This window comes from Diceros bicornis, chromosome 32, assembly GCF_020826845.1.
Source record: "Diceros bicornis minor isolate mBicDic1 chromosome 32, mDicBic1.mat.cur, whole genome shotgun sequence".
NCBI lineage: Eukaryota > Metazoa > Chordata > Mammalia > Perissodactyla > Rhinocerotidae > Diceros > Diceros bicornis.
The window spans coordinates 24,214,993-24,242,227 of record NC_080771.1 but is presented as its reverse complement, the minus strand read 5'-3'; the positions used below and the strand labels follow the sequence as shown (position 1 = coordinate 24,242,227).

The 27,235-nt window shown below is 38.4% G+C and overlaps 1 protein-coding gene across 1 annotated transcript in view; it reads right to left on the bottom strand.

The window, feature by feature from the left end:
• Positions 1-27,235, bottom strand: part of HYDIN (HYDIN axonemal central pair apparatus protein) — a 336,144-nt gene that overhangs the window by 233,885 nt on the left and 75,024 nt on the right. The window contains 1 exon segment of the mRNA XM_058528225.1: positions 4,437-4,555. Coding sequence (XP_058384208.1) covers positions 4,437-4,555 — 119 coding nt within the window.

Sequence of the window (27,235 nt, the reverse complement as noted above, 5' to 3'; positions counted from 1 at the left end):
CTTTAAAACGGAGTTAGTCATATGTATTATACTGATGCTATAAAGACTGAACATAATCACGACAGAAGAAGAGACTTAAAATACCTTTTTCTGATACTCTCTGTAAAGTAACCGAGGGAAGGTAGGTATTTATCTCATACACGTGAGAAGGCCGAGATTAAGTGGAATATAGGAAGATAAAAAGCAAGTCAGAATAGAGGAGCAAGAACTACCTAAGCCTATGTTTGTAATGGAACTTGAAGAATGTAAACGAGACATCATTGTGGATTCCAGATTGCAAGGATTCTTATGCTGTTAGGTAGATAATTGTTGTGCTGTTAGACTTCCTTCCACTGGATATTTTCATCTCAAAATCTATTGGATGGATAATTGTTTGGGGATGCTTATGCAAGCACTTGCTTTACTGTAGAAAAGTTTTATTCCTGTATACTAGTGTTCTAGAACTATGTCATTGCCCACATTTGATTGCATACCAGGTGTGTGTAGGTAAAAAGCTCACGCCTGGCATTCAGAATCCTCACAGCTGGCTCAGTTTACTGTCCCATCTCCCACCTCCCATAATTCCTGTCCATGAGCCTGTACTATAGCCACACAGCTCTTTTTCCGGGCTTGCAAGACACAATCTCTATTCCTTGGCAATGCCTACACCTGAACTGGTGAAGAGCATGTTCTCTCTATTTATGTAGGAACTGCCCTCGACTTACACTCAAGACATTGGAAGCACAAGAGCATGAGAGATCAAGAAGAAATATTCAGAAAGGTATGTGGGCTGCTAGGAATTTCCAGAAGGGGTCGAATGTGGACAGAGGTTAAGGAGAACAAGCTCTGAGAAAATGTTACAGATTTTTTATTTTTAATTAGGGGTCATTCCTGCCCTTGAAGAGAGTAACTCCAATGGAATGTGATTTCAGAATCCAGAGAACAAATGTTTAGGGAATGAGTAGGGGCAGAGGAAATGGTGGTTGACTATTTTAGATTCCTGTTTTGAGAAAATTAGTAGTAAAAAGTGAGAAGGGGGGTGGCAAAGCTTTGGGAAGGTATGGTAGAGGACACCTGGTATATTTATATTAAATGAGATAATGCATCCTAAGTAGCTGACCTAGACGTTTGTTGTTGTAATAAGAGAGGGGGGCTAGGTAACCAAGGGAATGGGGTCGAGGTGAATGTGGGGGGTCTACCAGCTCAGGTTGCCTCCCGAGAAGCAGAGAAGAAGGGATCAAGAGCATATGTAGGATAGAGTCAGGGGCCCTTGCAGAGGAAGGCAACCACTTCTGCCAAGAGAAGATGGATGATGCACCAAAAAAGATACATAACTAATTGCTGCTTGATATTTTATTCATCTTTTTACTTTTATTTCCCATCTCCCTTGCTCTGTTTTATTCCCTGGTTGTAGGAATCATGCTTCACCGTCATTCCTTTAAAAGAGCCCACGTAGAAAAGTGATTATGATCACAGACTCAAAAGTCAAATGCCTGGATTGAAATCCTAGCTTTGTCACTGACTTACTAGCCGTGTGACCTTGGAGAACCTGCTTAGCTTCCCTGTGCCCCAGTTTCCCCATATGTAAAATGTAAGTACTACTAACTTCCCAGATTGCTGTGAAGATGAAATTTATTAATTTATGTAACTCTGAGAATAGTGCCTGGCAAAGAGTGCTCATAAATGACAGCGATTGCTATTTATATCCCCAGTGCCAAGCAGAATGGGTTTAAAATTTACTGTGCTTACGAAGCAACTGACACATACTAGTGGTAACTTGAAGGACCCTCGTTCCTCTCTCTGAGGAGATGCATGGATTGCCTTTTTATTTTTTTGGTTAACAGCAATGTTTCATCCAGATTTTCTATGAGGTGCCGGCTCCTCTATTTTCGAGAATATGCGTGTCATTCTTCTGCCCTGACAAAGCAGCTCCTACTTATGTATCCAGAATCCAACAGTCATCTGGGACACAATTCTGAGACCTTTTGATTACCGGTAATGTCCTGACACTTGCAGCCCCACTCCTTGGAGAGAAGAAAATTTATGACAGAATTTCACCTCTCATTTGTTTTCCTTCTAATTACACTGGGGCATAGTGTATACTCTTGGGCTTATGGTTTATTCCTCATGTAGCTGCTAAGCTCAGCAATGCTTAAGGGCAATAGCTAGTTATTCGAATTTGTTTCAAGTAGGTAACATGACAAATTGAGAGATGCAATGAGGCATCAGCATTCAATATGCAGAGAGGGCAAAATATTCCCGCGAGGAGCACCTTACCATGGCCTTCTCTGCCACTGTACAGCTCTCAAAATTGTCCAATCTGATGTGGTACCTCATTTAACACTTATTTAGCTGGCTGCGGTTTGCTTTACTGTTCAAATCTGGGATGATGGAAAACGGTGACCTAAAGTACACTTGTGCTAAATTTGTAAGAAATTATCATTACACTCAGGGAAACCCTACGCATTTTGCATCAGAACTAGAGGTCCTTTTCTGATGTGGCATCTTCAAGGTATAGTCTATAAGATGTAAAGGTAATTCACACTGGATAAATTACAGAAAGAATATCAATTTCATAAGAACTATGGTACCTTTTTTTCTCCCTAAATGACTCATTTTTCAAAATGCAACATAGTAGCTGTGCCACTTTTCATTTTATGACAATCATGTGACTGATTTCTTCATTTAAATTGTGCTCTTAACATATATTCCACCTCATCATGACATTGACATCTCTGTTTACCTTTCACATCATCCTCTTTAGGCCTTAGTTGCTCTAGTGAATGTGGGGACAAACGACACTATAGAAAGCTCTCAACCTTAACCAGGCATTTACTTCCCATGCCAGGTTAGGCTGGGCCAAGAGGTGAGTTGGCTCTAGGCTGAATTTGCCCATGGAGAGAGCCTGAAGGATTGAAAGGCCAGCAAAGGGCCTTCTCTTCACTAACATTTACAAACTGTGTGACCTTGCCAAGTTACTTACCAAATGGGCAGAGTCAGGTTTGCTGTTCGCTGAACCTATTTCCTCTTCTTCCTGTGGTTACAGCTAGACTACATTTCCCAGCCACCCTTGCAGTTATGGACAGCTAATGGGATGTGAATGAAAGTGATGCGTGCCATCTACAGTGCCATCTCCTATAAAAAATCTTTCTTATATGTCAATTATACCTCAATAAAAATATAAATTAATTAAAAGTCTGTCATGTGCGTCCCTCCATGCTCTTTCCTCTCTACCAGTGTGATATATGTGAGCCTGCAATCTTGCAGGTCACATGTTAGAGGTGTCAGAGCCATGAGATGGAAGGAGTCTGGGTTCCCCATTCTCTGCTGCAGGAGAGCCATCTACTGATTAGCAACCTCGTTTGGGACTTTACGTAAGCAAGAAAATAGACTTCTATCAGGTTTGAGATAGTATATATTTTTGTATTTGTTACAGTATCTAGCATTACCTTAACTAGTAAAACTTCTCTAAGCCTCAGGTTCCTCAGCTATAAAATGGGAATAGTCATTGTACCTACTCCATAGGGTTTTTGTGAGGACTAAATGAACTAATGCATATAAAAGCACTTGTACCATGCTCAACACACATGGAGGGTGATGTTGTTGGTGGTAAACCACTATATGTTTCATAATTCTCATTTATAAAATAGGTACAGTAAAACCTACAGTTTTGTAATGGTTAGAAACTACACACACACATACAGACATGCACACACAATAAAACATGGAAACTGACACCTATTTGTCACTCATTAAATAACTGCTTTTATTATTACCTATATAGAAATACCAACATTTACAATCTAGAAATCTTTCTAAAATAAAGTTTCAATAGCAATAGTTTTATATAGTGTGAAAGAGTGCCCTAGATACAAATTGAGTGGTGAGGTGACACAGAAGCAACTTTGATCCTGAAGAACCCATGAGTATATCTTGTAAAAGGATTATTTTCTATTTAATTGGAAAGACAAAGCAGGGAGGTTTCTTCCAGAAACCATGATGACTGGTTTTTAAACCATGGATTGGAGACCAGTGCATTTAGAGAAAATTCTAAAGTGTGAAAACAGCTATCCTCATTAGGACATTCTGGAAAATGTAAAAAGCTGTCTATCCTCTGATCAGTAGGATTTATGTTGTTAGAGAACAAGCATTAAACAGATGGGGAGTTGTATTTATCTAGAAATTGAGGAGGACAAAACCTTTGTAATCTACAAAATGATGAGGATGAAAACCAATTAAATTATGGCTTTGATGCTTTTTAGCTTTTAGTAAAGTTAGAGAGGGTTGAAGAGGCTGGAAAAAGTTGCTCCCCTCAACAAGGCTAGGAGAGAGGAGGAAGAGCCAGATCACGGCAAATGGATGTGATTGCACAAATTGTCTTTCAATAAAAACACACACAAAATAAACAAAAAAAGCCAAGTACTGTTTGAGTTTCAATGAACAATTCTAGTGCTTACCTCATAACAATGTACAGATCCAATGAAAACTTTTCCAATATCCAGCAACTCAAAGTTGAAGTGAATCTTCGGTCCCATTCCTTCCCCTTTGATTCGGAGGGGCAGACGAATCTCTCGGCCTATAAAAACAATTCAGACTTTGTTACCCTAAATAATGCTTTATTACCCCAAATTACCCACAACTTGTTACCAATGTAAGCAATCAAGATTAGTGCACTATCTTCCTGTACTGAACTGAGGGAACTACAATTTAACCAATGCTGAAGATATAGCTTATCTTTAAGAAACAGGAATACTGTTAGTTTCTTACCTTTAGAGAACAGCTTATATTGCAATTCAGGTTGACATTTTAGCAGAAAAAAACAATTAAAAATTTTAACCCAGTATTAACTGTGTCCTTAAGTTTCTTATAAAGGAAAGTAATTTCTCTATATCAGAGAAGAGTGACCACTGACTGATTGATGCTTCTCATCAAATGAGAGTCGCCATGGGGCTCCAAGGATGTTGTTCTCACCGATCTTCCCCAGATTTAGGAAGAGCCAGGGTGTTAAGGGATCTGAGTCTTGGAGTCTTCCCTGACCCTTTGTATTTCTTTCATGTAGAGGTCATGGAATGTACTAAACAGTCTCCCTTATTACACATCCACAATGGACCCAGGGCCAATACAGAGCACAAACCGTTAAAGGACTGACTAGTTTTGTTCCTTTTTAAAAATGGATATATCTTCATTTGATAATACATGATTGTTACATAAATGTTATAGAGAAAGGGGAAGTTCTCTCATAATTCCACCAGCCAAAGGCAACTATTGTTAGCATTTTGGTGCTGATATTTCCATACTTAATCATATTTAAATACTCTTAATATAAATGAGAGCATATGCTAAATATTATTTTGTAACCTGCTTTTTTCACTTAACAATACCTCTGGAACATTTTCACGTATTATCACCAAAAGATTGAGGTAAATATCTGTAACCAGTCCCTCTTGTTAGATATTTAAGTGGTTTCCAACTTTTCACTACAACAAATTATAATGTAATTAATATCCTTGAACATATTTTTGAACAATTTTCATATATTTTCCTTAAGCACTTTGAAGATATCATGCTACTGTTTCTCGTCTTCCGCCATTTCTGTGGAGGGCACAACTTACAGTCTTATTGCTCATTTGAGGTGATATGTCTTTTCCTCTGACTGCTTTAAGGTTTTCTTTTCGTCTTCAGTTTTTCAGCAGTTTCGCTATAATTTTCCCAGATGTGGTTTGCATTTATCTTTTTTTTTTTTTAATTTTTTGTTTATTGCAGTAACATTGGTTTATAACATTGTAAAAGTTTCAGGTGTACATCATTGTACTTCTATTTCTGCATAGATTACATCATGTTCACCACCAAAATACTAATTACAACCCATCACCACACACATGTACCGAATTATCCCTTTCACCCTCCTCCCTCCCCCCTTCCCCTCTGGTAACCACCAATCCAATCTCTGTCCCTATGTGTTTGTTTATTGTTGTTATTATCTACTACTTAATGAAGGAAATCATACGGTATTTGACCTTCTCCCTCTGACTTATTTCACTTTGCATTATACCCTCAATGTCCATCCATGTTGTCACAACTGGCTGGATTTCATCGTTTCTTATGGCTGAGTAGTATTCCATTGTGTATATATACCACATCTTCTTTATCCATTCGTCCCTTGATGGGCACTTAGGTTGCTTCCAAGTCTTGGCTATTGTGAATAACGCTGCAATGAACACAGGGGTGCATGTATCTTTGCAAATTGGTGTTTTCAAGTTCTTTGGATAAATACCCAGCAGTGGAATAGCTGGATCATATGGTAGTTCTATCCTTGATTTTTTGAGAAATCTCCATACTGTTTTCCATGGTGGCTGGACCAGTTTGCACTCCCACCAGCAGTGTATGAGAGTTCCCTTCTCTCCACATCCTCTCCAACACATGTTGTTTCCTGTCTTGTTAATTATAGCCATTCTGATGGGCGTGAGGTGATATCTCATTGCAGTTTTGATTTGCATTTCCCTGATAGTTAGTGATTTTGAACATCTTTTCATGTGTCTGTTGGCCATCTGTATATCTTCTTTGGAGAAATGTCTGTTCAGGACTTTTGCCCATTTTTTAATTGGGTTGTTAGTTTTTTTGTTGTTGAGATGCATGAGTTCTTTATATATTTTGGAGATTAAGCCCTTATCAGATGTATGGTTTGCAAATATCTTCTCCCAATTGTTAGGTTGTCTTTTCGTTTTGTTGATGGTTTCCTTTGCTGTGCAGAAGCTTTTTAGTTTGATGTAGTCCCATTTGTTTATTTTTTCTATTGTTTCTCTTGCCCGGTCAGATGTGGTGTTTGAAAAGATGTTGCTAAGACCGATGTCAAAGAGCATACTGCCTATGTTTTCTTCTAGAAGTTTCATAGTTTCAGGTCTTACATTCAAGTCTTTAATCCATTTGGAGTTAATTTTTGTGTATGCTGTAAGGTAAGGGTCTACTTTCATTTTTTTGCATGTGGCTATCCAGTTTTCCCAACACCATTTGTTGAAGAGACTTTCTTTTCCCCATTGTATGTTCTTGGCTTTTTTGTCAAAGATTAGCTGTCCATAGACGTGTGGGTTTATTTCTGGGTTTTCGATTCTATTCCATTGATCTGTGTGTCTGTTTTTGTGCCAGTACCATGCTGTTTTGGTTACTATAGCTTTGTAGTATATTTTGAAATCAGAGAGTGTGATACCTCCAGCTTTGTTCTTTTTTCTCGGGATTCCTTTAGCTATTCGGGGTCTTTTGTTGTTCCATATAAATTTTAGGATTCTTTGTTCTATTTCTGTGAAAAATGTTGTTGGAACTTTGATAGGGATTGCATTGAATCTATAGATGGCTTTAGGAAGTATAGACATCTTAACTATGTTAATTCTTCCAATCCAAGAGCATGGAATATCTTTCCATTTCTTTGTGTCTTCTTCAATTTCTTTCAGAAATGTTTTATAGTTTTCTGTGTACAGATCTTTCACCTCTTTGGTTAAGTTTATTCCTAGGTATTTTATTCTTTTTGTTGCAATTGTAAATGGGATGGTATTCTTAATTTCTCTTTCTGCTACTTCGTTGTTAGTGTACAGAAATGCAACTGATTTTTGTATGTTGATTTTGTATCCTGCAACTTGACCGTATTCGTTTATTACTTCTAAAAGTTTTCTGGTGGATTCTTTAGGGTTTTCTATATATAAAATCATGTCATCTGCAAATAGTGACAGTTTCACTTCTTCCTTTCCAACTTGGATCCCTTTTATTTCTTTCTCTTGCCTGATTGCTCTGGCTAGGACTTCCAGTACTATGTTAAATAGGAGTGGTGACAGTGGGCATCCTTGTCTGGTTCCTGTTCTTAGAGGGATAGCTTTCAGTTTTTCACCATTGAGGATGATATTAGCTGTGGGTTTGTCATATATGGTCTTTATTATGTTGAGGTACTTTCCTTCTATACCCATTTTATTCAGAGTTTTTATCATAAATGGATGCTGTATCTTGTCAAATGCTTTCTCTGCATCTATTGAGATGATCATGTGATTTTTGTTTTTCATTTTATTAATGTGGTGTATTACGTTGATTGATTTGCGAATGTTAAACCATCCCTGCATACCTGGAATAAATCCCACTTGATCATAGTGTATAATCTTTTTAACGTATTGTTGTATGCGATTTGCTAGTATTTTGTTGAGGATTTTCGCATCGATGTTCATCAGTGATATTGGCCTGTAATTTTCTTTTTTTTTTTGTGTTGTCCTTGTCTGGTTTTGGTATCAGGGTAATGACAGCTTCGTAGAATGAGTTAGGGAGCTTCCCCCCCTCCTCAATTTGTTGGAAGAGTTTGAGAAGGATAGGTATTAAGTCTTCTTTGAATGTTTGGTAGAATTCACCAGGGAAGCCGTCTGGTCCTGGACTTTTATTTTTGGGGAGGTTTTTGATTACTGTTTCGATCTCCTTACTGGTGATTGGTCTATTCAAATTCTCTACGTCTTCTTGATCCAGTTTTGGAAGGTTGTATGATTCTAAGAATTTATCCATTTCTTCCAGATTGTCGAATTTGTTGGCATATAGCTTTTCATAGTATTCTCTTATAATCTTTTGTATTTCTGAGGTGTCTGTTGTAACCTCTCCTCTTTCATTTCTGATTTTACTTATTTGTGCCTTCTCTCTTTTTTTCTTGGTGAGTCTAGCTAAAGGTTTGTCAATTTTGTTGATCTTTTCAAAGAACCAGCTCTTGGTTTTATTAATTTTTTCTATTGTTTTTTTGGTCTCTATTTCATTTATTTCTGCTCTGATTTTTATTATTTCCCTTCTTCTACTGATTTTGGGCTTTCTTTGTTCTTCTTTTTCCAGTTCCTTTAGGTGCATTGTTAGATTGTTTATTTGAGATTTTTCTTGTTTGTTGAGATAGGCCTGTATCGCTATAAACTTCCCTCTTAGAACCGCTTTTGCTGTATCCCATAAATTCTGGCATGTTGTATTTTCATTTTCATTTGTCTCCAGGTACTTTTTGATTTCTTCTTTGATTTCTTCCTTAACCAGTCGTTGTTCAGTAGCATTTTGTTTAATCTCCATGTATTTGTGGCTCTTCTGATTTTCTTCCTATAGTTGATTTCTAGTTTCATACCGTTGTGGTCAGAAAAGATGCTTGGTATTATTTCAGTCTTCTTAAATTTATGGAGACTTGTTTTGTGGCCTAATATGTGATCAATCCTGGAGAATGTTCCATGTGCATTTGAAAAGAACGTGTATTCTTCGGTTTTTGGATGGAATGCTCTGTATATATCTACTAGGTCCATCTGTTCTAGTGTGTCGTTTAAGGCCAATGTTTCCTTATTGATCTTCTGTTTGGATGATCTATCCATTGGTGTAAGTGGAGTGTTAAAGTCCCCTACTATTATTGTGTTACTGTCTATTTCTGTTTTTATGTCTGTTAATAATTGCTTTATATATTTGGGTGCACCTACATTGGGTGCGTAGACATTTACAAGTGTTACATCCTCTTGTTGGATTGTTCCCTTGATCATTATGTAATGCCCTTCTTTGTCTCTTTTTACAGTTTTTGTTTTAACGTCTATTTTGTCTGATATGAGTACTGCTACCCCAGCTTTCTTTTCATTGCCATTTGCGTGGAGTATCTTTTTCCATCCCTTCACTTTCAGTTTGTGAGTGTCTTTAGGTCTGAAGTGTGTCTCTTGTATGCAGCATATATATGAGTCTTGTTTTTTTATCCAGTCAGCCACCCTATGCCTTTTAATTGGAGCATTTAGTCCATTGACGTTTAAAGTAGCTATTGATAAGTATGTACTTACTGCCATTTTTTAACTTTTTTTTTTCTCAGTGTTTTAGTAGTCCTTCTCTGTTCCTTACTTCTTCTATACAGAATTGATGGTCACTTTAGCTTGACCTCTGTCTGAAAGCTCTACTCTTTAACTCCCCTCCTCCCTCCTTTTATGTTTTTTTTTTTTTTGATTTTTATTGATATTTTAATGGTTTCTAACATTGTGAAATTTTGGGTTGTACATTTTTGTTTGTCCATCACCCCATATATGACTCCCTTCACCCCTTGTGCCCACCCCCCACCCCCACTTCCCGGGTAACCACAGTCCAGTTTTCTCTGTCCATGTGTTGGTTTATATTCCACATATGAGTGAGATCATACAGTGTTTGTCTTTCTCTTTCTGGCTTATTTCACTTAACATAATACGCTCCAGGCCCATCCATGTTGTTGCAAATGGGACGATTTTGTCTTTTTTTATGGCTGAGTAGTATTCCATTGTATATATATACCACATTTTCTTAATCCAATCGTCAGTCGAGGGACACTTAGGTTGCTTCCACTTCTTGGCTATGGTGAATAATGCTGCAATGAACATAGGGGTGCATAAGCCTCTTTGGATTGTTGATTTCAGGTGCGTTGGATAGATTCCCAGTAGTGGGATGGCTGGATCATAGGGCATCTCTATTTTTAATTCTTTGAGGAATCTCCATACCATTTTCCATAGAGGCTGCACCAATTTGCATTCCCACCAGCTGTGTATGAGGGTTCCTGTTTCTCCACATCCTCTCCAACATTTGTTGTTTTTTGTCTTGGTGATTATAGCCATTCTAACGGGCGTGAGATGGTATCTTAGTGTTGTTTTGATTTGCATTTCCCTGATGATTAGTGATGTTGAGCATCTTTTCATGTGCCTATTGGCCATCTGTATATCTTCCTTGGAGAAGTGTCTGTTCATTTCCTCTGCCCATTTTTTGATCGGGTTGTTTGTTTTTTTGTTGTTCAATTGTGTGAGTTCTTTATATGTTATGGAGATCAACCCCTTGTCAGATGTATGTTTTGCAAATATTCTCTCCCAGCTGGTTGGTTGTTTGTTCATCTTGATTCTGATTTCATTTGTCTTATAAAAGCTCTTTAGTCTGATAAAGTCCCACTTGTTTATTTTTTCTTTAGTTTCCCTAGTCTGGGTAGGCATGTCATCCGAAAAGATTCCTTTAAACCCAATGTCAAATAGTGTGTTGCCTATATTTTCTTCTATGAGTTTTATAGTTTCAGGTCTCACCTTCAGGTCTTTGATCCATTTTGAGTTAATTTTTGTGAATGGCGATAGCACATGGTCCACTTTCATTCTTTTGCATGTGGATGTCCAGTTTTCCCAACACCATTTATTGAAGAGACTTTCCTTTCTCCATTGCATGTCCTTAGCACCTTTGTCGAAAATTAGCTGTCCGTATATGTGTGGTTTTATTTCTGGGCTTTCAATTCTGTTCCATTGATCTGTGTGTCTGTTTTTGTACCAGTACCATGCTGTTTTGATTACTATTGCTTTGTAGTATGTTTTGAAGTCAGGAATTGTGATGCCTCCTGCTTTGTTCTTTTTCTTTAGGATTTCTTTAGCTATTCGGGGTCTTTTGTTGCCCCATATAAATTTTAGTATTCTTTTTTCTATTTCTGTGAAGAATGTCATTGGGATTCTGATTGGGATTGCATTGAATCTGTAGATTGCTTTAGGTAATATAGACATTTTAACTATGTTTATTCTTCCAATCCACGTGCATGGGATATCTTTCCATTTCTTTATGTCATCGTAGATTTCCCTCAATAATGTCTTGTAGTTCTCATTGTATAGGTCCTTCACCTCCTTGGTAAGATTTATTCCTAGGTATTTTATTCTTTTTGATGCAACTGTAAATGGTATTATCTTTTTGAGCTCTCTTTCTGTTAGTTCATTATTAGCATATAGAAATGCAACTGATTTTTGTAGATTGATTTTGTACCCTGCAACTTTGCTGTAGTTGTTGATTGTTTCTAACAGTTTTCCAACAGATTCTTTAGGGTTTTCTATATATACAATCATGTCATCTGCAAATAGTGAGAGTTTCACTTCTTCGTTACCTATTTGGATTCCTTTTATTCCTTTTTCTTGCCTAATTGCTCTGGCCAAAACCTCCAGTACTATGTTGAACAGGAGTGGTGAGAGTGGGCAGCCCTGCCTCGTTCCTGTTCTCAGAGGAATGGCTTTCAGTCTTTCCCCGTTGAGTATGATGTTAGCTGTGGGTTTGTCATATATGGACTTTATTATGTTGAGGTACTTTCCTTCTATTCCCATTTTATTGAGAGTTTTTATCATAAATGGATGTTGTATCTTGTCAAATGCCTTCTCTGCGTCTATTGAGATGATCATGTGGTTTTTATTCTTTGTTTTGTTGATGTGATGTATCACGTTGATTGATTTGCGGATGTTGAACCATCCCTGCGTCTCTGGTATAAATCCCACTTGATCATGGTGTATGATCTTTTTAATATATTGTTGTATTCGGTTTGCCAATATTTTGTTGAGGATTTTTGCATCAATGTTCATCAGCGATATTGGCCTGTAATTTTCTTTCTTTGTATTGTCTTTGTCTGGTTTCGGTATCAGGGTGATGTTGGCCTCATAGAATGATTCAGGAAGTGTTCCATCTTCCTCTATTTTTTGGAATAGTTTGAGGAGGATGGGTATTAAATCTTCTTTGAATGTTTGGTAAAATTCACTGGAGAAGCCATCTGGTCCTGGACTTTTATTTTTTGGGAGGTTTTTGATTACTATTTCAATCTCTTTACTTGTGATTGGTCTATTCAGATTCTCCATTTCTTCTTGGTTCAATTTTGGGAGGTTGTATAAGTCTAAGAATTTATCCATTTCTTCTAGATTGTCCAATTTGTTGGCATATAATTTCTCATAGTATTCTCTTATAATCCTCTGTATTTCCATGGTATCCGTTGTAATTTCTCCTCTTTCATTTCTAATTTTATTTACTTGAGCCTTTTCTCTTTTTTTCTTAGTTAGCCTGGCTAAGGGTTTGTCTATTTTGTTTATCTTCTCGAAGAACCAACTCTTTGTTTCATTAATCCTTTCTACTGTTTTTTTGGTCTCAATATCATTTATTTCTGCTCTGATTTTTATTATTTCTCTCCTTCTGCTGGCTTTGGGCTTTGTTTGTTCTTCTTTTTCTAGTTCTGTTAGGTGTAATTTAAGGTTGCCTATTAGGGCTTTTTCTTGTTTGTTAAGGTGGGCTTGTATCGCTATGAGTTTCCCTCTCAGGACCGCTTTTGCTGCGTCCCATATGGTTTGATATGGCATGTTATCATTTTCGTTTGTTTCCAGATAGTTTTTGATTTCTCCTTTAATTTCATCAATGATCCATTGGTTGTTCAGTAGCATGTTGTTTAATCTCCACATTTTTGTCATTTTCCCAGTTTTTTTTTCCTGGTTCATTTCCAGTTTCATAGCCTTGTGGTCTGAAAAGATGCTTGTTATGATTTCAATCTTCTTAAATTTATTGAGGCTTGCTTTGTTTCCCAACATATGGTCTATCCTAGAGAATGTTCCATGCGCGCTTGAGAAGAATGTGTAGTCAGCTGTTTTTGGGTGGAGTGCTCTGTATATGTCTACTAGGTCCATCTCGTCCCGTTTTTCATTTAAGTCTAATATTTCTTTATTAACTTTTTGTCTGGATGATCTATCCATTGCTGTAAGTGGGGTGTTAAGATCCCCTACTATTATTGTGTTGTTGTTGATTTCTCCTTTTAGGTTTGTTAATAGTTGTTTTATGTACATTGGTGCTCCTATGTTGGGTGCATATATATTTATAAGTGATATGTCTTCTTGATGGAGTGTCCCTTTTATCATTATATATTTCCCTTCTTTGTCTTTCTTAACCTGTTTTATCTTGAAGTCTACTTTGTCTGATATGAGTATGGCAACACCTGCTTTCTTTTGTTTGCCATTAGCTTGGAGTATTGTCTTCCATCCTTTCACTCTGAGCCTGTGCTTGTCTTTAGTGCTAAGATGTGTTTCCTGAAGGCAGCATATTGTTGGGTTTTGCTTTTTAATCCATCCTGCCACTCTGTATCTTTTGATTGGAGAGTTCAATCCATTTACATTTAGGGTAATTATTGAAATATGAGGGTTGAATGTTGCTGTTTTGTCACTTATTTTCTGGTTCTTTTGCATTTCCTTTGTTTCTTGTCCCATTTGTTTTGGACTGCCAATTCAGTTTGGTTGTTCTGTCTTATGATTCTCCTAGTTTTCTCTTTGTTTATCATATGTGGTTTTAATTTGATTATTTGTTTAGTGGTTACCTTGAGGTTTGGGCGAAAAATCTTCTGTATGAGATAGTCCATTATCTGATAGCCTCCTATTTCCTTATATTAAGTCAATTCAGTCACTTTCCTCTTCCCCTTCTAAGTTGCTCTTGTTATACCTTATTCTATCTTGTGTTGTGGCTGTGTGTTTACAGTGATGAGGTTAAATTTATTTTTGGTGAATTTCTTCCTTTGATCTTTGAGTTTAGTATTTAAGTGGTTGCTAACCTATTCCGGTAAAGATCTACTATTTCTCTGATTTTGTCTACCTACTTTTCTCCTTACTCCAAGCTTTGTGTTCCCTTTCTCTTCTTGTTTTCAGGCCTGAGGGCCTTCTTGAGTATTTCTTGTAGTGGCGGTCTCGTGGCCATGAACTCCCTTAGCTTTTGTTTATCTGGGAGAGTTACTATTTCTCCATCATATTTGAAGGATATTTTTGCTGGATAGAGTATTCTTGGCTGAAAGTTTTTGTCTTTTAGTATTTTGAATATATCATTCCAGTCTCTTCTAGCCTGAAAAGTTTCTGTTGAGAAATCCGCTGAGAGCCTGATGGGAGTTCCTTTGTACGTTATTTTTTGTTTTTGTCTAGCTGCCCTTAATATTGTTTCTTTGTCGTTGACCCTGGCTAGCCTTACCACTAGGTGTCGTGGTGAAGGCCTTTGTCTGTTAATATATATAGGAGTCCTGTTGGCTTCGCTTACTGGTATTTCCTGCTCCTTCCCCAGATTTGGGAAATTTTCAGCTATTATTTCCTTGAATAGGCTCTCTGTTCCTCTTTCCCTCTCCTCTCCCTCAGGGATACCTATAATTCTTATGTTACATTTTCTAATAGAGTCCGATATTTCTCGGAGTCTTTCTTCATTTCTTTTTAGTCTTAGTTCTCTCTCTTCTTCCATCTGGAGTATATCTGTATTCCTATCCTCTAAAGTACTAATTCTTTCCTCCATATTGTCAGCTCTGTTCTTTAAAGATTCCAGATTCTCCTTTATCTCCTCCATTGTGTTCTTCATCTCCATCAGCCCTGATAGGTTTTTCTTTATGATTTCAATCTCTTTTGTGAAGAAACTCCTAATCTCATTTAATTGTTTGTCTGTGTTGTCTCGTATTTCGTTGAGTGTTTTTATGATAGCTATTTTGAAATCTCTGTCATTTAGTTTATGGATTTCTGTGTCTTCGGGGTTGATTTCTGGGTGCTTGTCATTTTGTTTCTGGTCTGGTGATTTCATATATTTTTTTTTTTTTTTTTTTTTTTTTTTTTTGTGAGGAGATCAGCCCTGAGCTAACATCCGCCAATCCTCCTCTTTTTTTCGCTGAGGAAGACGGCCCTGGGCTAACGTCGGTGCCTATCTTCCTCCACTTTATATGGGACGCCGCCACAGCATGGCCTACCAAGCAGTGCGTCGGTGCGCGCCCGGGATCCGAACCAGCGAACCCCGGGCCGCCGCAGCGGAGCGCGCGCACTTAACCGCTTGCGCCACCGGGCCGGCCCCTTCATATATTTTTGCATTGTGGTTCCTGTGTTGGTTTTGATTTTCCTCATCCTGGAAGTCTCTGGTTGCAATTTCCACCTGCCGCCACTGTGTGGCGGTAAAGGGCTGTGTAGTCTAAGCCCCCTGCGCTCTGCCCCAGTTTTTCTGCTGCGATCCGCAGTTTTGTTTTGTTTTGTTTTGTTTCTTTTCCCCACTGCGATCCACGGGTCCAGTCCAGTTTATTCAGGTCTGCCTCGGACCGCTAGATCTGGTCGAGCTGCAGACTCCGGGTTGCGGGGAGGGGGGAGCTCTCTCTTTTGCCCTCTGGGTCCCTGACGTGGGAGGCTTCTCGTTTGCCCCTCTTTATCCGCTCTCTGGGTTGCTCAGATGTTGATGGTAGCCCTGTGGCTCCTCTGAGCCCTCTGTGCGGGAGTTTCCCACTGGCTGAGAGAGCCCAAAGAGCTACAGTTTCCCGCCGAGGGCCGCCCCTCCCCCCTCTCTGGGAGCCGCGAGGACCCGGATCGCTGATCTGATGGGGAGGGAGCGGAGTTCTCCTTACCTCTCCCCACTTCCTCCGGGGGCCCAGCACGTTCCGCTCTCAGATGTGCGGCAGTGTGGATCCCTCCGCTCCAGCTTTTGACTGTCTGGGATTCCGTTGTTGGTCTGTGGCTGTTACTTTTGTTGTATTTTGTGGGGGAAGAATTCACGGGAAAGCTCACTCCGCCATGATGCTGACGTCACTCTTCCTTTTATGTTTTTAATATCATATCTAACCTCTTTTTTGTGCATTTGTATCCATTACGTTCTAATCATGGAAATAGATAATTTTTCCTATTTGTGGTCTTCTCTTTTCCCCTTAAATCAGTCCCTTTAACATTTCTTGTAGCACTGGTTTCTTGGTGACAAACTCCTTTAATTTTTGCTTATCTGGGAAAATTTTGATCTCTCCTTCCATTTTGAATGATAACCTTGCTGGGTAGAGTATTCTTGGCTGTAAGTTTTTTCCTTTTAGCACTTTAAATATATCGTGCCATTCTCTTCTAGCCTGTAAGGTTTCTGCTGAGAAGTCAGCTGATAGCCTTATGGGGTTTCCTTTGTATGTAACTTGACATTCTCTTGCGGCTTTTAGGATTCTCTCTTTATCTTTAATTCTGGACATTTTGATTATGATGCGTCTTGGTGTGGGCCTCTTTGGGTTTATCTTGTTTGGGGCTCTCTGTGCTTCCTGTACCTGGATGTCTGTTTCCTTCCTTAGGTTAGGGAAGTTTTCATCTATTATTTCTTGAAATAGATTCTCTGCCCCCTTGTCTCGCTCTTCTCCTTCCGGGACACCTATAACACGGATGTTAGTGCGCTTGATGTTGTCCCAGAGGTCCCTTAGACTGTCCTCACTCTTTTTAATTCTTTTCTCTTTTACCTGTTCAGCTTGGGTAATGTCTTCTAGTCTTTTGTCCAGCTCGCAGATCTGTTCTTCTGTATCCTCTACTCTGCTTTTGAGTCCCTCTAGTGAAATTTTCATTTCCAGTATTGTAGTCTTCATTTCTGATTGGTTCTTTTTTATATCTTCCATTTCTTTGTTGACATTCTCACTGAGTTCATCTATTCTTCTCCCCAGATCAGTGAGCATCCTTAACACTCTTAGTTTGAACTCTCTGTCGGGTAGGTTGCTCATTTCGGTTTCACTTAGCTCCTTTTCTGGGGTTTTGTTCTGTTCCCTTACTTGGAATGTATTCTTTTGCCTCCTCATTTTGCCTCTTTCCCTGTGCTTGTGTCTACCTATTAGATAGGTCAGCTACGTCTCCTGCTCTTGGATAGGTGACCTTATGTAAGTGATGCCTTAGGAGGCTTCCAGTGTGCTTCCCTCAGTTCTCAATGTTCCAGGGGTGGCCCCTATGTGGGCTACGTGTGTCCTTCTATTGTGGCCTGTTAGCTCTCCCTATAGGCGCCCAGGGAGGCTGAGTTATGCTCCTGGCCAGCTGTTGTAATGCTCAGCTGCTTGTAGTTGTTGTGGGCCCCTCAGTCTCTTTATCAGGTGTGGGGCACCCCAGCACAGTTGGCTGTAAATTCTAATACCACATTTGTGTTGCAGTATTTCTTTTAACTGAGTAGGCCCCCAGCATGGCAGGTTGTTTGGCTCAGGGCCTTACAATTGCTGCAAGCCTCTAGCCTATTATGTCTCTTGTCAGCTCTCTGAGGATTGCAGCTGGGTGGGGCTGGCCTCAGGCACGGGAGCACCCAATTGTTTCAGGCTTTGGAAGGTTGGGCAAACCTCCTATGTGGGTCTTTGAGAAGCACAAGTCTTCTGCAGCTGACAAGCCCTGTTGTCCACAGGTCCACACACACAGTCAACACAGTCCTGCCCAGTGTGCCTGCCCCGACCTCCCCAAGCGGACCCAGTCTCTCCACGGCGCGAGCCCCACACATTCCGCCACCGCCCCACACTCTCCACCCGCTCCTTGTGCACACCCTGCCCCACTAAAGTCGGCTCAGTTGCCAGGCTGCAGAGAATCCAGTCACCAATCTATGCAGGCCCACACGTTGCCTGAGGGCTTGTTGTTGGGTGGGGCCAGTCTCTAGGGTGGGCTGCCTGCCCCGGCTGAGCTGGATTAAATCCGTGCTCTAGCGGGTGGAGCAGACCCTGGGCTAGCTGGCCTCAGGGAGAACTCCAATGGCGTCTGTGTCAGCACGCTCACACCAGGCCACAACAATGGCTGCCGCCAATGTCCCAGTCCCTGGAGAGGTCTCACCCCTCGCCGAGATGCACTCAGGGCCTATTAGGTGAGTCTGTTCTCACCAAAGCACTGTGCACCTTTCTTTCTGGTGATTTTAGGATGCTTTCTGGAACGGGTGAGTTTGTGCGCGGGCCCTTTAAGAGCCAGTTTTAGTTTCTTTGTGAACCGGGTTTTCTGGGGGTGCTCCCCAATGTTTTAGTAGCAGGCAAAGTCAGATATTATGCCGCTGGTGTCGATTGTGCTGTGTCCACAAAATGCCCACAGCGGGGCGCTCCCCGGCTCAGGACCCCGCGCCTCCAGGGAGGGTGCGTACCTGTGAGCTGCTCCCGGCGGCCGTGAAGCTGGCGGTTTGTGAAGGCGGCGTTTTTCCTCTCCGGAAGGGAGTCTCTGCCTCTTCTACCCCAGTTAGGATTGTCCGTTGTTGCAGGAGTTCCTCTTATTCAGTTTTCAGTTCTGTCTCAGGGGTAATTTTTCCACGAGTAGTTGTAAATTGGCTGTGTCCACGGGAGGAGGTGAGTTCAGAATCTGCCTACGCTGCCATCTTGACTCCGCCCCCTGCATTTATCTTTCTTGGGGTTTGCAGCACTTCTTGAATCCATAGAGAAATGCCTTTCATCAGTTGTTGGAAATTTCTTAGTCATTATCTCTTCAAATATTGCTTATGCTGCATTTTCTCACTTCTTTTCTTCTAAATATATCTATAATATTATATATATATGGAAATATATAATATATATGACCTTTTTGCCACATTCTACTTGACTCATGCTCTTTTCTGTGTTTTGTCTCTACATGCTTTAGCGTGGATATTTTCTTTTGATTTATCTAATTTCCAGCTTACAAAATCTATCTCTGGCTGTACCTAGTAGGCTACTGAGTTCTTAATTTGTCGTTATAACTTTTCAGATCAGACTTTCTACTAGATTTTTTGTAGTTTCCAGGCCTATGCTCAATCTTGTCTTTAGTAAGAACATTAAAAAAATCTGTGTCTGATAATTCCATTATTTGGCTCCCTCTGGGTTTGTTTCTACTGTTTATCTTGGTGTTCAATCAGATTGTGTTACCTCCTCAAATACTTGGTTATTTTTGATTGAGTGCTGATCAGTGTATATAGAAAAACTGTAGAGATCATTTGAAGCCCTAAGAAGAGGTTCTCCTCCTCCAGCTTCTGGCTGGTGATTAGGGGGCATTAGCACTCCCAGATAACCTAATCTAACCATCTGTAACTAGGATTCTGGTAGAGAATTAAGTTCTGCACCAAATCATTTGAGTGACTATTTTCTTAATTCTCTGAAGAAGGGTGTGTAGCAAATACTATCTTAGATATAAAAGAAAAGTTAATTCCTCATACAATAGATGACTTAGAACATTAGGGATTAATTAAGTCTTGAAACACCAGTAGGGAACTGTCTTAATCAAATTAACACTTGAAAAATGATCCAAAGCTGAGCTTCAGTCCTTGTGAGAGCTGGTCCATTTCCCGGCCCTACTTCACTGGGTCCCACCCTTAAGCCTATGGGATTATTAGGGCCCTTTCTCCTTGGGCATCCCATGAACTCCTATGTTTTCTTTCCTAACTCAACTTTTCAGCCACTCTGCAGTATCTACCAAAAAGTCAGTGTCGCTAAGGATAAAGAGGCCCCCAAAGTCAGATTGTCTTGGTTTCCTTCTTCTCCTGGATCTTGGCCCATAATTTTTCACTGTCCTGGTAGCTCTCTTTTGCCTTCAAAACAGGTTTGAAAAAATATTTTGCCTTGCTCTTATAGTTGTTCTTAGAGAGAGAGAGTTGATCCAAATTAACCAGCCAACCATTATTGGAAATAGAATTGCCAGAACAAAGGGATGCACATTTGACATTTTGACAGCTATGGGCACACTGCCCTCCAGAATGGTAGTATTAATTTACACATAAACATCAACAGTACCTAATGATTCCTATGTCTCCACATCTTCCCTGACAGTGGGGATATCACCACTTCTAAAAATCTTTGATAGTTTGATAGGTTTTCCTTAAATTTGCACCACTTAAATTTCAAATTATTAAGGAAAAATGATGTATTTGCTCTGTGTGTCACATTTTGAACATTCAAAGTAGTTTTGATGCTCTGTTAGATATAATTTTCAGTATTACAGCAAATACATTTTGAACAACCAAGTGATATTTCTAATTTATTATCGTCATTATAATGCCTTGTGACATTTTATGTTCCACTATCTTCTGTTGCTATTTAGCTTCTGTATCTTTAATGCCTTCTCTCCATGACTATCCTTTTAAAGACAGGAATACTTGTCTCTGTTTCCCCTCTAGTGCTTGGCAACATAGTGCTTATCATTAGGCAAGTATTATTTTGATTATAAGAAACAAAAACAATCCTAGCAATATTTGGGACAGTTGATTTATTCAAAGGGTCCCTCCAATCCATTTGATCCCTGGAAAAGAGGTTCCTTCAAAGATCAGGTGTTAGTGTTGACAATACTCTAGAACATAAGTAAAACTTTCAGAGAGCACAAACCTCGACACCCTACTCCATTTTTTTAGAGTTCCAATCTATTAGCAATGATTTGTACTCCTTGGTCAAGAGAAAAGCATTTTGACTGAGATCCAACTTTCAGAATGGCAAAGAAAGAGAATTGCAAATATACTGTAGAATAAACTGCAAGACTATTTATAATTGTCAGGATTACGGCCTTCCCCCTCTGTTACCTTTACTGTCTTCCTTAATTAAAAAAAAAAAAAAAAAAGATGTGTTATAATAAAGCAGTGAGCCAATGTTTCTTTGAGAATTATTAATTACTTCAAAGGAATTTGTCTTATCTGTAGCTAGCCATTTCCCTTACCCAGGACAGAATGTGAGTACAAGTATACCCAGCTTTGCATTTGCAAGAGTTAGTCTAAATTTTAGGGTTACCTTACAAATGCTACTTTTCCACAAGATTTTTGAAGCAGGGATTTTTTTTTTTTTTTTTGTCTTGGCAAAAGGTAGAAAGAGGGACAGGCCTGAAGGAACTAGTAAGCTCTAAGGACAGATTCCTTATTAGAAGAGCAAAAGTTTTAAAAGAATTTTTTAAAAATAGGGCAGTTTCTCATCTATGATTACAATGTCCTGGTTTCACACACAAGAAGCAGAGAGATGCACTATCAAACCCCTATAACAGCCCTGAAATCCCTCAATGCAATAGATTACACTGCATTAAATACCAGAAAATGTAACCATGGGCTTTCGAAACCTGCCATCTAAGATATCTTAGATATCCAATATTATACTTGAGCTCCATTGCTATGCAGTAAGACAAGAAAAAGGGGGAAAAAGTATAAATAGGAAGAACAAACTGCCATTATTCACATATTTTAGATATGTCTACCTGGAAAATCCTAAAGAATCTATAAATAATTTTTTAATTAAGATAGACTAAGATTGATGGTTACCAAATCAATATACAAAATTTGACTGCATTTCTATACACAGAAACAATCAGAAAAATTAATTTTCAAGATACTATTTACAATAGCAACAAAAATATAAAGTACCTAAAAATAAATCTAATAAAATGTACTTAAAACCTTCAAGGAGTAAATCATAAAACTTTAATGAAAGATATTAACAAAGATATAAATAAATGGAGAACTAAGCTATGTTCTTGAAAAGGAAGACTCAATATTATATAGTTGTCAATTTTTGCCCAACTAATCTATGTCTATAATTTTAATGCTCTACCAAAAAAAAATGCCAGCAGGTAGAATTTGGTGGAATTTTATAAGTTGATTATAAAATTTAAATGTAAAATAAAAGGGCCAATAATAACCAAAATATTCCTAAAGAAGAATAAATTGAGAGGACTTGCCCTTTCATATATTAAAATCTATCATAAAGCTATTATTGTAAAGATAATGTGGTATTGGGGCAGAAAGTGCAAAATAACTAAGGAAACAGAATACAGAACTCAGAAAAAATGCACACATATATGTAAATCTGATTCATGACAGAGCAGCTGCTGAGTATCAGTAAGGAAAGATGGACTATATAGTATAAAGAGCTGAAACAACTGGGCATCTACATGGGATCTGTGGTTGGCTGAACAATGGCCCCCAAAGATATCCACTTCCTAATTCCTAGAACCTGTAAATATTACCTTATATGGCAAATGGGTGAATATTATCTTATATGACAAAAGATGTGATTAAGTTAAGAATTTTGAGATGGGGAAATTATCCTGGATTATCATGATTGCTGTAGCTTAGAAGTTGTCTTGAAATCAGGTGATAGTAGCCTTCCAACTTTATTCGTCTTTTCCCAAGTTGTTTTGACTCTTCCAGGTTATTTGCATTTCCATATGAATTTTAGAATGAGCTTGTCAATTTCTACAAAAAAAGCAGCTGGGATTTTGATTTTGATTGCATTGAATCTATAGATAAATTTGGGGGAGAAATGATATCTTAATGATATTGAATTTAACCACCTATTAACAAGGTATAGTTCTCCATTTATTTAGGCCTTTAATTTCTCTCAGCAACGTTTTGTAGTTTTCAGTGTACAGGACTTATACATTCTTTGTTAAATTTATCTCTAAGTATTTTATGTTTTTTAATGCTATTGTAAGTGATATTGCTTTTTTAAATTTCAATTTCCCATTGTTCATTGTACAGAAATACAATTGATTTCTCTCTCTATAGATCTTGTATCCTGCAACCTTGGACACATTTACTTTTTAGTACTCGTTTAAAATAGATATTCTCTAGCATCATCTCCACAGATGTTGATTCAATAAAACATAGATGAAACCCAAGAATCTACATTTTTAATAAGCAGCAGAGTTTTCTGAATCAACCAGAGCCAGATTCTATGCAGATTCTCTAAGGACATTACCTCTAGAAACATACGAACATATGAACAGTATTATGTTAACTTCTGACAACGTGGCAGAGTAAGCTGGCGAAGTCCATCCTTCCACTTCAAATACAAAGAAAAGCTTATTAAAAATAAGACAGATGTATATTTTTAATACTTATCCAAGCTCAAAAGAAAGAAAGAAAGGAAAATAGCAGGTGCTAGAAATAAATAGAGAACTTGGAGATTTGCAAAGTACATACAGGACTCATGGTCTAGTGGCTTCAGTTTTAAAACCCTCATAGAAACAGGACATATGGATTTGCTCCTATCTGGGAAGGAGGAACTGAATTTAGATCCTTGCATAAATCCAGGACCTTGGATAGGATACCTCTTTACAAAAAGGAGACTAGAAAAATTCTACCTTTTGGTCTAGGGAAGCAGTGATGAAGCTTGTCCTCTACCTAGCACTCTGAATAGGGAAAGAGCTCTTAATAGAAATAAAAGTCCCATGTACAGGTATGGGATCCAAATTTACACTATATTATAGGTGAAAGAATCAGAAGCTGAGAAAATAGAAGTTGTAGGGTCCTTGGCAGAAGAAATAAAAAATTGTTCTGAAGGAATACTTCCCTGATCCAGTACTCATGCTGTCTTAGTCTGTTCGAGCTGCTATAATAAAAATACCATAGACTGGGTGGCTTAAACCACAAACATTTATTTCTCACAGTTCTGGAGGCTGAGAAGTCCAAGATCAAGGCACTGGCAGATTCAGTGTCTGGTGAGAGCTAGCTTCTTGGTTCATAGATGCCATCTTACACTGTCTCCTCACATACAGGAAGGAGTGAGGGAGCGTTCTGGGGTCTCTTTTATAAGGACATTAATCCCATTCATGAGGGCAGTGCCCTCATGACCTAATCACCTCCAAAGGTCCCACCTCCAAATAACATCACATTGAGGGTTAGGTTTCAGCATATGAATTTTGGGTGGCACAAACATTCACTCCATAGCACACGCTAAAGATGAGCTCGCAATACTAATATTTCAAACCATCTGAAGAAATAATCCAGTATGAGGAAAATCAGTCGTTAGCACAAACACGCAAATGAGTCCCCCAAGACTTTGAGATAATAGAAAACTCCTAAAGAAACTCTAATATAGAAATCTTAAAATCTTTAAAGAGGTAAATGGAGAAATGGAAACCATAATGAAGGAGAAAAAATGAAAGCATTAAAACTATATAGAACTTTGAAAACTGAAAAACCAAGTTGATGAAATTAAAAACTGAATAGATGAATACACCAAAGAGTAGACAGAGCTGAAGAAAGAATTAGTCAACTGGAAAAAAGGTCTTAGAAAAATACCCAGAATGTATCATAGAGAGACAAAGAAATAAAAAACGTAAAGAAGTTAGAAAACATGGCAATTCCACAGGAAAAACATACATCTAAAAGAATTTCCAGAAGGAGAAAATTGAGATACTGAGATGAAAACAATATTGAAGAGATAATTACTGAGAATTTTCCAGAGTTGATGAAAGGCTCTTAGATTGAAGAAGCATACCAAGTACCAAGTAAGATAAATAAAGGTAAATTCATCACAATGACACTGTAGAACACCAAACATAAAGTAATTTTTAATATCAATCTGATAGAAAAGACAGATAACCTAAAGAAATGACAATTAGACTTCAGTAGATTTCTCATGTCAACAATTTTGCCCATTGTCCACGCTATGAGGAAGCAAGCAGCCACATGGAGAGTCCATGGATACGGGTTCCAGCAAATAGAACCTTGTGAAGTCCTTGCCAACAGCCAGGATCAATTGCCAGACATGTAGGTGGATGAGCTATAAAATATCAACTCCAGCTTCAAGCTTCTTCAGCTGTCTGTGTGTGGAGCAAAGAGGAGCTGTCCTTGCCGAATCCTGACCAAATTGCAGATCTGTGAGCAAAATAAATGATTGCTAGTTGTTTTAAGCCACTAAATTTAGGGTGGTTTGTTACTCAGCAAAAGACAAATGGAGCAAAGTAGCTTAAACAACTCCGGGCTTTTATTTTGCTCACATATCAAGGACATTGGGAAACGTGGATTTGGGGGAAGGAAGGGTTTAGGGGATTATGCTGCTGCTGCTGCTGATGGTGATGATGACTGGTAAGTACAAACAGGAGAATCAACATTGATTCGATAGCTACTTTCTCTTCATGTTCCTGAACCATAAAATTGTATTTACTATAGCTTTTTAATAAGTTTTAATATATGGTGGGGCTAGTTTTCTCACATCATTCTTGTTTTTCTGAATTTTCTAGCCAATCCTGCTTCATTTCTTTCCTCCATAAGAACTTTGGCATCAATCTAATTTTAAAAAACCTTACTGATATTATCATATTACATTTACAGGGATAACTGATCTATTTATGATATTCATCTTCCTGATCCAAAACATGGGCATACCTTTCCACTTGTTCAAGTTTTCCTAAATCTGAGTATGTATACACAGATATTTGTATTTTTCTTTATGTTTGAAAGATTTGATAATTGAAAATATAATTTAAAGTAAACATAATAGTTGAGCAAGAAAATAATTTCTCATTCATAGGACTAAGAAACTGTATGTTATTAGGAGGTTGTGGTCTGATGAGTTTTGAGAAAGAAAACCTACAAATACGTAGAGTATTACTCTGAAAATCCAAAAATGTTTTTAATGATTGGGGTGACGTAGCTTTCTCTTTCCTAAATCTCCATTCTTTAGTTCAAATAGGTAAAAAATCAAAAGCCCTAAATTGTGCTAAAAATTCAGATGCTTCTCTTACGATGTACAGAATGAAAATGGACAATGAGATTTCATCTTAATTGGGTCTTTAAAGGAAACAGGTACATCTGGAATCATTTCCACCATGCTGCTTTTCTGAATTTGACTTGGAAGCACCTGTTAATGATGTTAGCTAGCAATACATTTCACCGTTTAAATCAGAAAATGTTGCTTCCTTTGAAGTTCCCATATGGTGATCCAAACCAAACATGTGTAGTTTCCCTTTGAGTTTTTTAAAAAGGTAATCTTCATGATTAAATTAGGCATTTCCACATTTCATTGGAAAATCAAGATAGATGAAAGACCAGTTTCAAGATCTAGATCAAACCATCAGTAAGTCTTTATAAATATCTAACATACAGGTTTAACTACTTCTAAGAAAATCTGAACATTTTAAATGAAGAAAAAAATTCAGTTTCAGGTTAACTGAAAAGATTTAATTATGTTATATTTGTCATATTCAGATCTAAGCAGGTCACTCCCCTGCTTAGAGCCCTTCAGTGATTCCCCCCAGCACTCAGGATGAAGTTCAAGGTTCTTAGTCTGGCAGTCAAGGGCAGCCCCCGTGAACTGCATCCTATGGACTCCTCCAGCATCCAGCGTCCTTTCCTGTCCCAATCTCTCCCCTCTCAAGTCTCTCTGGCAGCCACACCATGAGAACTTGCAATTTCATGATAATGTTACGTATTTTCGCACAGTGTTTCTCTGTGTATTTTCACAGTGTTTCCCTGCCTGACATGCCCAGCCTCTCCTTTTTTTAAATTGACTAACAAGTACTTTAAGAGTCACTTTCTCTGGGGAACCTTCCTTGAAAACCCCAAGACCGAGCTGTGTGTTCTGTATCCTCTTCTAGTATTCACTCATTCACTGTATAGCATTGCAATATAACTGTTGGTTTATGTGTCAGTTTCCCCCACTCAGTCTACGCTTTCTGAGGGCAGGAACTATGCTTTTGTACATCTTTGTACTCATGGTGCCTAGATATAAAAGCTTTCAAAAGAAAAAAGGCTGCAGTTGGAGATGTGGGTTGAATTTCATGCATCCTGAGAGACCTTCCTCAAGACCAATGGTGCTGGCCTTCCCTGCTACTTCCTGCCTCTGAACGTACATTCACACGATGGAACACTACACAGTGATGAAAATGAAATACAACTAGAGCTACAAGCAACAACATGGATGAGACACGCAGATTGCTTCCAATTACATACATTGCAAAAAGCAGGCAGTACTAAATTGTAATCTACAGCTATACATACATAGGAGTAAAAACTATAAATGAAAGCAAGGATATAATGATTATGA